The sequence below is a fragment of the Heliangelus exortis genome, chromosome Z (genome assembly GCF_036169615.1).
Source record: "Heliangelus exortis chromosome Z, bHelExo1.hap1, whole genome shotgun sequence".
Taxonomy (NCBI): domain Eukaryota; kingdom Metazoa; phylum Chordata; class Aves; order Apodiformes; family Trochilidae; genus Heliangelus; species Heliangelus exortis.
This window is the reverse complement of record NC_092454.1, coordinates 10573899-10587575: the sequence shown is the minus strand read 5'-3', so window position 1 is coordinate 10587575 and position 13677 is coordinate 10573899. Positions and strand designations below refer to the sequence as shown.

General features: G+C 42.4%; 1 protein-coding gene across 18 annotated transcripts in view; it reads right to left on the bottom strand.

Annotated features, from left to right (window-relative positions):
- Window positions 1-13677, bottom strand: part of LOC139790070 (phospholipid-transporting ATPase ID-like) — an 89028-nt gene that overhangs the window by 61316 nt on the left and 14035 nt on the right. For 5 of the 18 annotated variants that reach the window (XM_071731325.1, XM_071731331.1, XM_071731339.1 and 2 more), the window contains one exon: window positions 6137-6215. The exons of 2 other annotated variants lie outside the window; for them this stretch is intronic. In XM_071731325.1, coding sequence (XP_071587426.1) covers window positions 6137-6179 — 43 coding nt within the window. In that variant the 5' untranslated portion in view covers window positions 6180-6215. Of the gene's footprint in view, window positions 1-3276; window positions 3417-6136; window positions 6216-11906; window positions 12047-12258; window positions 12491-12779; window positions 13128-13677 lie in introns of those variants that run through there. 11 more of the 18 variants (XM_071731327.1, XM_071731336.1, XM_071731321.1 and 8 more) reach the window with 10 other exon arrangements.

The window sequence follows — 13677 nt, the reverse complement described above, 5'->3', positions numbered from 1 at the left end:
GTACCAAACTGTGAAAGCTGTGACATGGTTATTCTGCTCCCAAGGGCACATCTCTGGCCTTCCTGAGGCTATAATTCAGGTCTCTCCTACAAGAGACTATGAGCAGTCTCAGCAGACCATTTTTTGTTTCAAATCTCATGATGTGTCCCCTTCCACCTCCTCCTGTTCCTTCTCCTCCCTATTTTTGTTGGCCCCAATTTTGGGCACATCATCATTGCTTTGTGACCCAGCTTTTAGTATCACATCTCAGCAACAGGACAAGTGCTATCTCATACCCAGCACCCAGGATATTTCTCTTCACAGGCAGAAAAATCCTAGCCCCTACTTCTGGACTTTGCTGAACTGTTACTCTGTGTGTGTAAGTACCTGAAGCCATGGTACTTTGCTACCTCTATTCACTCCCAAGGAAAGAGAATTACATTGTCCATTGACAGGGAGAGGGGAGGGGGTGGTGAGACACTGTCACAGACTTCCCAGCCCCATCCCTGGAGGTGTTTAACTCCATGTTGGATGGGGCTTGGAGTAACCTGGTCACTTGTGGGAGGTGTTCTTACCCATGGCAGGGGTTGTAACTAGGTGATCTTCAAGGTTCCTTCCAGCCCAAACCATTCTGTGATTCTGTGACTGTATGCTGCATCAGGCAACTAAAATCACTGCTCTTAGAGAGGCTATTATACAAGCTTACTAGCCAAAATTTCCTTTCATCTTAAATCAGTAATTGTGCCTTTTTGCTGCCATGAGACATGAAGGAGCCATGCAACAAGCTTCTCTATTTGAAGGTGCTATACTTGGACAGAGTCACTACCATTGGGTCAAATAGGATTATTTTTTATAGCAGTGGTATCACAGGATTTCACATTCAGAATGTAAATTGCCTTGCTGGGATCAGAGCTGCACTGAGCAAACTCTATCCAACCCCATGGAGCTCTACCCAACAAACTCAACACTTCATTGAATAATACATGGGTGAAGGGAAAAGCCATACAACAGACTTTAGGCTCCCAGGGTTAAATATCTACGTTTCACAGCCAGTCTTCAACACAGAAAAAAGCAAAAGCTGAACCCTCACCACTTGAGTGTCACCTTAACAGAGCAACCTGCCCAGTGCCAGCTGCTCTGCAGCACCAAACCAAAGCCCATCCCTGCCCTGAACAGCAGCCAGAGCTGGCAGGGTGCATTGAGCATGGCTTGGGCAGGAGGAGTGGTGAGAACTCAGTGGGAAGGAAATGGGGAAGAAGTTCAGAGCCAAGCCCTGCTCGGAGCAGGAACGTACCCAGCTGCCTGCCAAACAAACATGGTTTTTACTGTTGAATCAAAGGAGGGGCTCCCTAGGGTTCCATGTTACAAAACTGCACATTTTTGATGTGTAGATGCCCCTTCCTTTATGGAGCCTCTCTGGCTGCTGTGGCTGGACAGGATTTATGCTGGCAATCACATGCATTTTCATCTCTCAAATGAAGTAGTTTGTACTGATGGAGAGGGAATTAATTAAAAAAAAAAAACCAAACTGTGACAAGACTGTTCAGAAAAACACACATAAATGGTTTTAGGTCTATTTCCTCCTGCCTGTTCCTTTGTTATTAAATAAAGGTCTTCTTTATCATGTCCTCTTGCCATGAAAGAAGAATCCTCCTTCCTCCTAAAGAGATGAAATGCAAGAAATATAGGGGGTTTTTTTGTTGTTGTTGTTTTGATTTTTTTTTTTTTACTTACAAGCAATTTACATCATGTATAATGTATTTTGTGTCTGGTACTAAGCTCAGCTAGGACTAAGCAAACCCTACATGACAACCAGAATTTGCCAACACAGATAAAACATTTCATATGTCCCTGGATCAGGTATTAATACAAAATGATTTTTTTTTTCTTTCATCATTAACAGAGGGCCCATTTAGGAAATATGCTGACTTTTCCATACATCAAATGTAAGACCTAAAATAAAAAATATTGAGGTTGAACTGGAATTATTTCTGCATCAGGTCCAGTATCTTTTTAATATGAAAAGAAACATCAGAATTAGATCTTGTCCTTTTCCAAAAGCAGTGTTTGATCACCATAAGAACAGCAAAATATCACCATAAGGAGAGCAAACACAGGAAAACATGTCTCCAAAATGATGCCTCAGTTTTATCCAAGATGTATAACACTCAGGATTAAACAGCACTCTTGGGACACAGGCATGGGAGAAGTGCTTAGATAACCTTAAAATGGAAAATATTCCCTTTTAGGTTATTCTGCAAGGGAACAGAGGCTGCCTCATCTCTCTCTTTACCCACTTCCTGCAATAATACCAGTTCTGGTTTGTCTTTTTCTTCCTCCTCTCAGTGGTGTGTTATCCACCTGCCCTCTCTTCTGGACCAAGGCTGGGGACTCACCACGTGTCAGAAATGCCCTGCAACACATTATTTCTCATGAAGCACCTACATCTTTTCATGTTTGTTTTCCGTCCACTTCAGAATGAAAATACACATTTCCCAAATACATTAGCAGTAGGAATTTTTGAAAACTTTTAATTTTTTTTTTTTTTTTTTTTAAGTCTTGTTTAGAATTCTTACCACTTTTTATCCATTTTTTGGTAATACTAGCTCACACTATTTTTAACAATATCAGCCTGCCAAATAAAATAAATGAAATAGTAATTTGTTTGTCTTTTAAAAACTACTCTGACAGTGACTGGCTGGCACATGTAATTTCCTTTACTAGAAAACTCCATCTCCTAGACATGCTGGTAATGCCACAGCTTGACCCAATCACTCATGTAGTTAACAACAGCGATACACAGTGGTAGGAAGTGATGGAAAAATAATAAAAATAAATACAGCTCTGAAACTAAGTCTGAAATGTTTTTCAATTCACAGTTATTTCCCTCATAGGAAATTATGTAAAAATAAATATATTTTTCATACTTGACATCTGTTGAAGTAAGACATTTCCCATCAGACTTGAACGGGAGTCCCAGAACACAGCTGAGCTTTATGTCTGTAGAGGTGGTTGGGCTAACTCTCAATAGGGAGCTGCTGCCTCTGCCAAGTTCTGCCCAGGGCACAGATGCTCAAAAATTGGCTGCCCTGGAGAGCAGGCTGTCCCTAGCAGTAATAAAACCCCCAAAACAAACAAACAAACAAACAAACAAAACCAAACCAAAACCAATGCAGGTTTCCAAAAGCCTTGGATCAATTTATATCCTTCCTCTTCATCTCACAGTACCCTCGGGCTGGGTTTATGGAGATGAACCTGCAGCAATGACTGCTTTTGCCTTCAACTGGAAGCACACACCCTGGGATAAGTTTATTTGTGTAGGTGAGTTCTCCCTGGTCACTGTTTCTGTTCGTTTCCTGTATAGTGCTTGACCATCCCCATCCTCAAGGTATGAAGGTCCACATGGGATCAAGCCAGTGAAGAGATATTCTGTAGATCTTGATCAGATATATGAAGAATTTTTTTACAATAAGGGTGGTGAATCACCAGTGGTGAATCATTGCCTAGGGAGGTGGTAGATGCTCCATGAAGGTCATTCAAGGGCAGGATGAATGGGGCTCAGAGCAACCCAGTCTAGTTGAAGATGTCCCTGATCACTGCAAGGTGGGGGTTGGACTAGGTGAGCTTTAAAGGTCCCTTCTTACCCAAACTATTTTATGATTTATTAGCCATCACCAAGACATGGCCCATATTTCTTCTTATACACTCCATGAACCAAAAGTCTCACCATTGCTCACTGTTTCATCAGTGTTCATTCTAGGATAAATGAGTGGAAGACCTCAGGCATCTTCTCTGCAGAAATACTGCTGATGCTTGTCTAAGAAATGCACTTCCCCACCTGGGCTCAAAGAGCTTCACTGAGGTTCAGTCATCTACAAACTGTTTCCTGGAAGTCTTTGTGTGCCTGACATTACACCATGTATGACTGCTCCATTAAGCCCTATGAATTTTGGTTACATCAATGCTTCCTTGAATAAAGAGCATAAAACTATAAAAGCTTACTCTTATCTCCAAGAAATTTAGACCACGTATCCTGTTGTGTTAAACTATCCCTATGCTGAAAAATTTCCCCTAATTTTGACTGCATCTCAGGACCTGTGAGAACAGCCATATCTTGCCAGGGAGAAAGTGCAAAACATTTCTGTTCCTCATGGGAGCAATCCTGATCCCAGTTTCAGCAGCTGATGCCTGAGGTAATCCATTCCCTCCCAAGAAAGTCATTCCATGAGCATGGCTCTTCAGTAAGGTTAAGAGTCATCCAGATTAGTTTTTGGAATGGAAATGAGGTGTTCCAGTGAGCAGTGCTGTCTCTCCAAGACAAGTGCCTGGGATGTTCTCCAAAGAGCCTTGTCTCCTCTCAGGAAGAATGGTCCTAATACAAAAGGGCCATTGTTGTTCTCCAACAACAAAGACTCATAAGCAGATGAATTAAAATATCACTTCAACTGTCTGGTGTTTACTCCAGCAAAATGTTTGCAGGGAGCAATCATAGTCATTTCAGCCTTTGGGCTTTAAGGTGAAAGAGTTAAAAATAGAAGGGGAGGAAAAAGCACTCTTCTAGCTTCTTGCTGTGGAAGCTCACAATTCCCTGAACAGCCAGGCTTCCCTTAAACCTCTCTGAACTTCCTCCAGTTCGAATTCATTGGTTATGAACCAGTGATCAAAAGCACATAAAAAGAGAGAGTAAGTTAACTTTCCCTATAAAATAGGGTTTCTAATACTTAGGAAGGGCCCTTCGTGGAAGAGGGAGCTGAAAAGGTCTTTGCTAAAAACTAGAGGCAGGACAGACAAACCAGAGAAATCTCCTAATACAGCAACATAACCTTTCTGATAATCAGAACAGCTATTTCTTTACAAGTGGGGATAATGTGGGTGGACGGTGGCTGACAGACAAGCCTGTGCTCCCACATCTCCAAAGGCTAGATGGAGGGAGAGGCCTTGGTCTGGCAAAGATCCTTCACTTGGAGGAATCAAAACCTCCTCTTGTGGGACTATCTGAGCAGCAGACAGATGCTCTTGTCTTCACAACAGCGTTCATGGTTAACCCTGCACCAGGAAGGGGAAACAGCAGCATAACTGCAAAAAACTGTGGGAAAAAGCTATTCAAGTCTTCTGAGCTCAGAGAGGTTGGGGAAGAACAATTTCATGCCAAAAGGTAAGTAGAGCACTGATCTCCACCTTCCTCAAATACAGGGAGGAACACCCTGGAAAAGAAAGGCTAGAGACTTTTTCTCTTCACAGCATCTCTGTACATGGACCCCTCAACAGAGATCACACCCTGGGCCTGGAGGTGAAAGGATAAAAACAGGAGGCTCAGTTCTGCAGCTCCTGCTCCAGAAAGCCCTGGTACAGATGAAGTTGCACCCTAGGAGGCTGCAGGAAGATTGTCCACTTCAGGGGTACACTAGTAGCCCTCCAGCTGGACTTCTTTTGAGCATTCTCCTCTTCAGGATTTCTGCTGCAAAGTCTCGTGAGGACTGTGCTGCAGAGGATGGCTGCTCCTTATCTCTACACCCATTTATTTGGGAGCCACTAGGTAAGGAATTATGTAGGCTCTGGTTTCTTCTCCAGATTTAGCATTCCCCTCAGCAGCATCTGGAGTGCTCTCTGGGTGCACCTCGGTTCTTTGGTCTTCTTTCTACTTCTTATTGAAAGGAATATCTGGACATTGCTGTTAACACATTTCATCACCAAAAATCTGCATCAGACTTTCACATTGACTTGCTTTTGGGGTGTTTTACAAACTGCTAGGGAGAGGGCACTATGCATTGCTCCTCTGCCCGCTGCACTAAAAGATCCCTTTTATAGTTTTATGCTCTTTATTCAAGGAAGCATTGATGTAACCAAAATTCATAGGGCTTAATGGAGCAGTCATACATGGTGTAATGTCAGGCACACAAAACCCAACATCCCCCAGTCAGCCATATGCCATGACAGAAGAGGAACTCTGCAGCCTGTTCCCTCTCAGATGTTTCACCAGGCAGGCAGTCTGCAGCACTCCCCCATGGTGGTATGGAATGCAGAGCAAGAAAAGAAAGTGTGGCATCCTCTGCCCACCCTGCAGGTGTGACACATCCTCCCAAGGGCTCGCACATCTGTTTTGTTTACATTCATTTGTTTATTGCCCGTGACAATGGCATTACCAGATCACACTCACCTTTCAATTTCTTCTTTCCAAATTTTAATCCAAATAGAGACATCCCAAAACTTTATTTTAGTCCAACTCCATGGAATTTCTGCAAGAGAAAGGAGAACGTAGTTCACAACAGGGCTTTCTAGTCCTGCAGCATGACACGATGCACCATGTATGTGTAGTTCTGTGTCCATAAAATGGGAGAACCAAACTCCTAAGCACTGTAGCCAGCAGCTACAGTTTATCACCTGGTCTGCTTTTCAAAGACAAAACCATCTCACATTTGCCAGTTGCACTGTATCAGTGTGGGCTGCCTTACCTTGGACATTATGATCTCTTTGTTTCCTGACACTGCACAAAGAAGGGGCTGAAGGAGGCTGAAAAGGACATTCCTAACATCTTGGTGTTATATGAAAAGAAGATACAGTAGCAGGGTTTGTACTTAAGATAATAGAGGAACTGTGTGACTACTTAGAGCAAGACTAACCTCCCTGAAAAGGAGGAAGTGTCAGGAAATAGTGGTTTCCTGCACATCTGCCTGCTTTCAATGTATGCTGGCTCACACTGCTGTCCATCTGCTGGTCACCCTCCAAGTTTGGGGTGGACTGGCCTGTATGCTTCTGTCTAAAACTTGAAGCCTAAAGCCAGGCATCAGAAATGTACTTAAGGCACTGAATATATCTTGATATGGGTAGGAATTGAGCATTAAGCAAAATTACATCAAAACTTGTCACAACAAAACCTCTGGTGTTCTAAGTAGATCTGTGTGCATGGGAAAAACTGGCACTGCCATGAAGTTTCTGCTCTCTGTCATGTGATGTGTGCAGAGCAAGGGTGTCTAAGTAGGCAAATATAACAGATAATGCATCACATTTTGTAAATGTGCAAATGTGAATACAGCCTACGCTAATGTCCAAATACAAGCCTGATACATCATCAACAGACTGTGCCCCCATGCAAGCTCAGGCTTCACATCTTTTCAGAAAATAAAAGTCATCTTTAAGGAAAACTTGGCAGTCAATGCATAGGCTGAACATTTCTGCATAGATCTCTATTCCAGATGCTGAAGCAACACTATATTTAGCATCAGCAATTGAATGAGCCTGAGATAAGGCAAACAGCAGCAGCTAAGTGCTGTACACCCTTAGTACAGAACAGCCATGGCATGGTGCTCTCTGGTACACAGAGGGAATCCCTCTGCCCACTGTGGTTGAAAGAGTTTCTTCTGTTCACTCAGGTAGATGCAGCTGTTTGTGCTCACCAGAAAAAAATTCTGGGCAACATTTCTCTCCAAAATTTCTTTTGTCCATGGAGCTAAACCACTTAACGTGGCAATGTTCAGTGTCACAACATAAAGTTTCTTCAGCCCTGCTGAGCAGCCTTGCTTTCCATCCCTAACTGACCTATTGTTTTCAACACACTTCTTCCATACTGTAGAATTATTACTGTGTCTTACAAAACAGTCCTAGAAGAGATCTTCATAAAGCAGTAGGAGGAGTGAGACCTGCTACCCACACACCTAGAGGTAAACCCCTCAGATTCCCTATATCACCAGAGGCCATAGGTCTGATAATCACTGTCCACTGGAACCACAAGGATGCAAAATGTTGGCTAGTTGTAATCATCATATGGCTATACTCACAAACTTGGGATTCTGCTGCACTTGCCAAATGTTTTACAAAGATTATCCACAACTACCAAACATCTCCCAGCTGTGTACTCAATTGTCAAGGCATGTAATTTCAGCAGAGGGAAAGAAAGGATGTTTATATTTGTGAGGGAGCAGAAAAGAGGGGGTGGTTATAAGCCTTCTTTCAGAAGTAATAACATGAAACAGACAATGGAGTTAAGATCCACATCTCACAAGCAAAAACCTGCAACTTCCTTCAGCTGTGACACATGGCTTTTGTTAATTACTGTGATTCTTTAATCACCGATTTCTGGAGTGACTGCCATGCAACAAGACTGGGAAATTGTAACAAAACACTGGCATGCAGGGAATCTTTAATTCCTTCACCTTTTCAATGCATTGATTGTGATCACTCTTGCTGAACATCTTCACTCAGAAGCAATTTTAAGTTACCATCATGGCCAGCACAAATATCCTTGCAGGTTCACCACCCTCATAAAGCTTTGTCTTTTAGGTCACAGGTGAGTGATAATTTGCACTAATTAACTGTCTGCTGCACCATCACACAGATTTAACATAGCTGTTTACTTAGTTAAAGCCCAGGAATTAGAAATCCTTCCCAAACTGACCTGACCCCTTCATGCTAAACTCGGTTCCTGACCTGCCCAAACCACAATGTCGTTTGAGAACGTGTGGGTTGTCAATGGGTACACACACAAACACACTCACACCATGGCGTTAAGGTCTTGACACACCCCTATTGCACAGAGGTGAACACTTTACTTTCATAATATTGCAAATATCTTCCTCTGCTTCTTCGTTATTGACTCGCTCATCTAATCGTCATGCTCCTTTCACCTCACAAACCACTCTCATGCTGGCTTCTGTCTGTGCCTACCTGCTCTCAGCCCTGTTTGTACCAGTACACCTTCACACTTCTAGGTGTTTTTCCAGTCTGATTCCAGTCCCATTTAATGCTGCAAGCATTAAAACAAATCTAAGCAAATCATGGTGGAGTTGTCCCTTTCCATGGTGCTCTTTTGTTAGCTGCCACACCTTCTACAAGCAGATGTAGTTTCCTGGATGATCTTAGCTCTGCCTTTCAGTCCTTTGTCATTTTATTGGAGTATTTGGGGCTTTCAATCCTACCTGTAGGGTCTTTGAACCTGTATTTATCAACAATCTCCCTCAGTGTTTTGTTTTTTTTTTCAGATTCCACTTGTAATCAAGATTCACATCCCTGTTCACCTTTCTTTATGACTCTCTCTATTTCTTAAATCCTTCCAAAATTGCAATGATAGGTCTTCAGCCTCATACATACATTGCCATGGTTTCAATTTACCTTTATGCTTTATGGAAAAAAATATGTGTCTCATGTTTTGTTTTTATGTAGCATGAAGTACTTCTCAGATTTTGTTTAGACACTTGCACAGCCTCCTATTCCTGAACTAATTGAAAACATGTAAAACAAATAAAAACTTTCTATGGTCAGAAAAAGGCAATTTCCTGTTTGCCTTCATTTTCCCTGGCACCAGCTATTCTCAGATACAAAGTAAAGTACTGCTTAACTTTCCTCAGGTTGTCTTCCGCTGTCTGTGTCAGACCTCCTGGACCTTTTTTGCTATTCCATTTTCTACTCAATTATTTTATCATTTTGTTTTGCTTTCATTTCTGTTTATTCCAGGTAACCCTGCACTGTCAGTAATCAACGCATTCTCACAGTGCTCAGTCACCATGCAGGCCCAACTCCTCTGCTTAACAGGACACGTTACTTCTCCGTGTTTCCAGAACCCACAGCAAAAATTATTTAAAGTTCAAATTCCCAGTCCCTCATTTATGGCTGTGTTGGGGTAAAAGCTATAAGAAATTACCCCTTCTTACTGTGCGAGTCTTCTGTGCCTACAGTGCTCTACAAATTGACTGTCTATGATTTACACCTGCTTTATGGCTACTAACAGTTTAATCATGGGCTCTGAGCAGTATAAAACCTCCACAGCAAGAAGTTACTTTGTTAGGTCTTAAATAGGGAAGGGGAGCTTTCTTGCTAACAAAGCTCAGCCTTATTTAAGAGCGACAAGAGACAGCTTTGGCTTGAGAACACAGCTGTGGAACTTCTGTGTGCGGGGCAGAGTTGCGATGAGTTACACCACATGGAATTTGCAAAGGCTACAGCCTAATCCCAAACCATGGCTCACTAAGGACCATATTGCAAAGCAGAGGTGGAGGGAAGCAGTTCCCACCACCACAGCTCTGAGTAGAAAAATGAGAGAAGACATGGCACAGTTCAAATGAGTGGAGAACAGATGTTGCAGATGGAAAACACAGCGAGTTTCTTGGCTCTGTATCTTTGGACTTAGCTACACGATACCTCTGACTCAATGATAAATATGGATTAGAAAATACTTGTTGCCTCTGCTTCCATCACTTTGTTCCCAGACTATGTGAAATGATCCATGTTAAATACAATCATTTTTGGAAGGGTTATTTTAATCCATATCATGGGGTGTAGTTCAGTACAGACTGAAATTCCTGCCCAAACAGTGGCTGTAGCAGATCTGGTGGGGCAGTGACCTGTGATACAGTATGAGAAAAAATCATGCAGAGTCTGAGGGAATTAGGCAGAAGAACAAGATTTCTCTGGTCAGGTTGTCAGTTTGGCCACCAAACAAATTTTAGAGTGTGTATACACTCTAAAAATCTTAAATAGTCTTGTCCTGGTAAAAATTCAGAAATCATACCATGCTTTCACTCAGCAGCTTTCTATGTCAGGTCAAGTTTTTGCATATGAGCTATATTTTTAAGTCATTTGTTTTTTAGTCTATATTCAGCTGATGTAACAACCACAAATACCTACAGGTCTTAGAACTTTTGTGGGGCTTTTTTACTGTGTTTTATGTTTGTTTATTGTTTTTTGTTTGTGGTTTTGTTATTTTTGTTGTTTTGTTTTGTTTTTCTCATGTTAAAGCACTTAATTTCTAACCAATAGGTCGGTGTAGATGAAAGCAGATCCCAAGCCCTGGGCATAGTGTCACACAAGGTTCAAGACTGCCTGCCCTGCCTAGTCCTCTTGGTGGAGTAATGCTGCTGAATACCACAAGATAAGCCAAATCCAAGTCCCCAGATTTTCAATATTTATCACTTTAAACTGGATTTGGAGGCATAACTGGGAGAATATTACGGGTTTAAAATACATTATGTTACCAAACTCCCTGTTTTCTCCATGCCTGAGGACCTTGCCTGCTAACAGGGTGTACATGTCAGGTGTTAGGGCAGGAGACATATGCTCACTCCTAGGTATCACAGAGGATATCACATTACGTGAAAGTTTGCTAATGGTCTGGTAAGAGCAAACTGGCACGGACTGACCTTGTGAAGTGCCATGTAAAGGCATGTTTGCAAAGAGCTCCCTTTAAACTTATGGTATATAAACTATTTTCATCTGAATGGCTCAGTTTTTGGTCCCCAAGAGTATGATGTGCTTGCTTTCCTCTATTGAAAGCAGGCACAAAAAATTCGGGCATTAGAAATTATTAGTACTAATCATATTCTAACATTGAAACACATTAGAATTTGTGTTTCTTCATCTCTCTTTACATTCTCTTGTGTTTGAACACCTCAAGAGCAAAACAGGGAGTGGCACGTGTTGTACCACTCCCTGCTTTGCAAATGTGAAACACAGAAAGTTTGCTGCAGGAAGGACAAGGAATAACTATAAATGGTCACTCTTGGCATCAGGGTTTACAAAGGGAGGAGTGAGTCTGGGGTGATCCTCAGTCCGAGGAGTCTGAAAGAACCCCTGAAACCTCCTGAACTTTTAAAATAACTAAAGAGGTGTCTTGGATTAAGGTGTGCTCACCCTCCAGCTATTTTTTGGTGTTGTTCCAAGCGAGACATACAGAAACCCGTGAAGCTGTTTGCTCCTACCCCCTACACTTAAGTGTGCCAATGCAATTAGCTACAACTGCTGGGAAACAGACTCAGTCTGTTATCTGCCACGTTTTAAAGCAATGATCCAACCTCCTCCATCTGTCTTCATTAAAACAGCCTTTACAACTGACACCAGGATGGCAGTCAAAAAAAAAAAGAAAAAAAAAAAAAAGAAAAAAAAAAAATTTGCATACATCTCCTCTGGGGTAAATTAGCTGTAATGCTCAAGTTACCGACCGACCAGCAGCTGATGGTGTGGGGAGAGTTGCCGAGCAGGGACGCCGGCTGCAGTCTGCTCCCTCCGAAACAATGCGAACAATAGCAGCTTCCTCGGCCGGCTGCTGCTGATGGCAATCCTGCACAGCCCAGCTCACTCCACCCAGAAGTCTATCAGCTCGCCCCCAGAAAAAAAAAAAAAAAAAAGCTCTACCCCCAAGCGCTTTGATTAAACTTTGCGAAACTCTCGGGTCTGGAAAAAAAAAAAAAAAAAAAAGAAAGGAAAAAGAAAAAAAAAAGTGGGGTTTTTTTCCCCCCCAAAAAAACTCTAGCAAAGAAAACAAGCAGGCGGAAGGAGAGCATTAAATCTTACCCTTGAAGGCTTGTAAAGGTCAGAGCAACAAAGTTGCTGCCCTCCATAGCACTCGGGTAGACTCCTCTCTTCTCATTTATACGCAGTTTATCCCCTCCCAAGACCGGCAGCTTCGCCCGTACTCCCGGTGCTGGGACGTTCACCTAGGAGCTCCTCTGGTTGTTGAAGAGGGCATCACATGGGTGCCTCTCAGACCCTTAAAATCCACCGATCTGCCACGCACAGCCTCGGTAACTGAACTTACTCCAAGTTCCCTACTTCTTCAGTCACTGAGCTTGGCTCCTGGCCAAATACTTCAACTTTTTTCCCCCCCTCTTTTTTTTTCCCTTTTTTTTCCTTTTTTTTTTTTTTTTTTTTTTTTTTTTTAATTCTGCTTCCTGTAGATAGGGAGAGTGTAGTAGCTTCCTTAAAAATAAAATGCTTCAGCACAACAAACTGCAAAATAGTAAAGCAGAAAAGCAGAGCCACCTAATTTTGGAGGCACCCCAATTAATTCCAGAAGCAACCGCTGCTCGCCTTACCTACCTCCTGCCAACGCGGAAGCTTTTGATAGGCAGTAAAAGAGTCCAACATATCAAATTGCTTTAAAAGAGGATGAACTTGGTAAGGGATCCATTTCTCAGTGGCAGCCTCTGTGTCTCTCTGGGTCCGCAACGCCGGAGTCGCTCAGGACTTAAAAGCAGAGACACTATCCTACAAGCTGATCCCAAGGCTCCACCTCATCCACTTTCCAACAGTTGTGAGTAGCAAAAACTGCAGAGAAATACCTCATAGAGCACAATTGCATAACTCAACCACAGAGCTTCCTCCCGCCAGCCAGAGGATCTCTTTGGCAATGAAACATCAGGGCTTGCTCATCTCGAAAGCATGACCTTCCCTTGGCCTCTGGGACACTCACGTGGCCCCACGGCTACCAAAGGGACCCTCCTCACCAAAACCCTTCAGCACTCTCGTGAGATGCCCAACCTTCCCACTTGTTCTTCAAAATTCTTTGAGAAATCACACATTCTTTTTTTATTTTTTTTTTAGTAAGTTGTGTGACTCTTCACAATGCAGTGCCCTCCTATATGCCAGTCCCCTGGCATTTTACCTACCATGCACAGGAGAGGACTAAAACTGGGCAACTAAAACTTCAATACCCTTCCTACTTCCCTTTACCTTAGAGTTACAGTTACTGTCAGATCACTGTATTCTTCCTCTAAGTTGTGTTGACAGTAATGTCTGTCAGAAAAATACCATTTTATTGTAGCAAGCAAGAGAAAGTTTAACCAAAAATATTTCTATTTGTATTTACCTCTGGTTTTTTTGCTTTGTCTGCTGTGTTTTCCCACCAGATTTATATGAACACTGCTACATTTATTTTCAAACCTATCCACAAACATTTGAAGGCATTAACCAGCTAATTATAGTAATATGAGA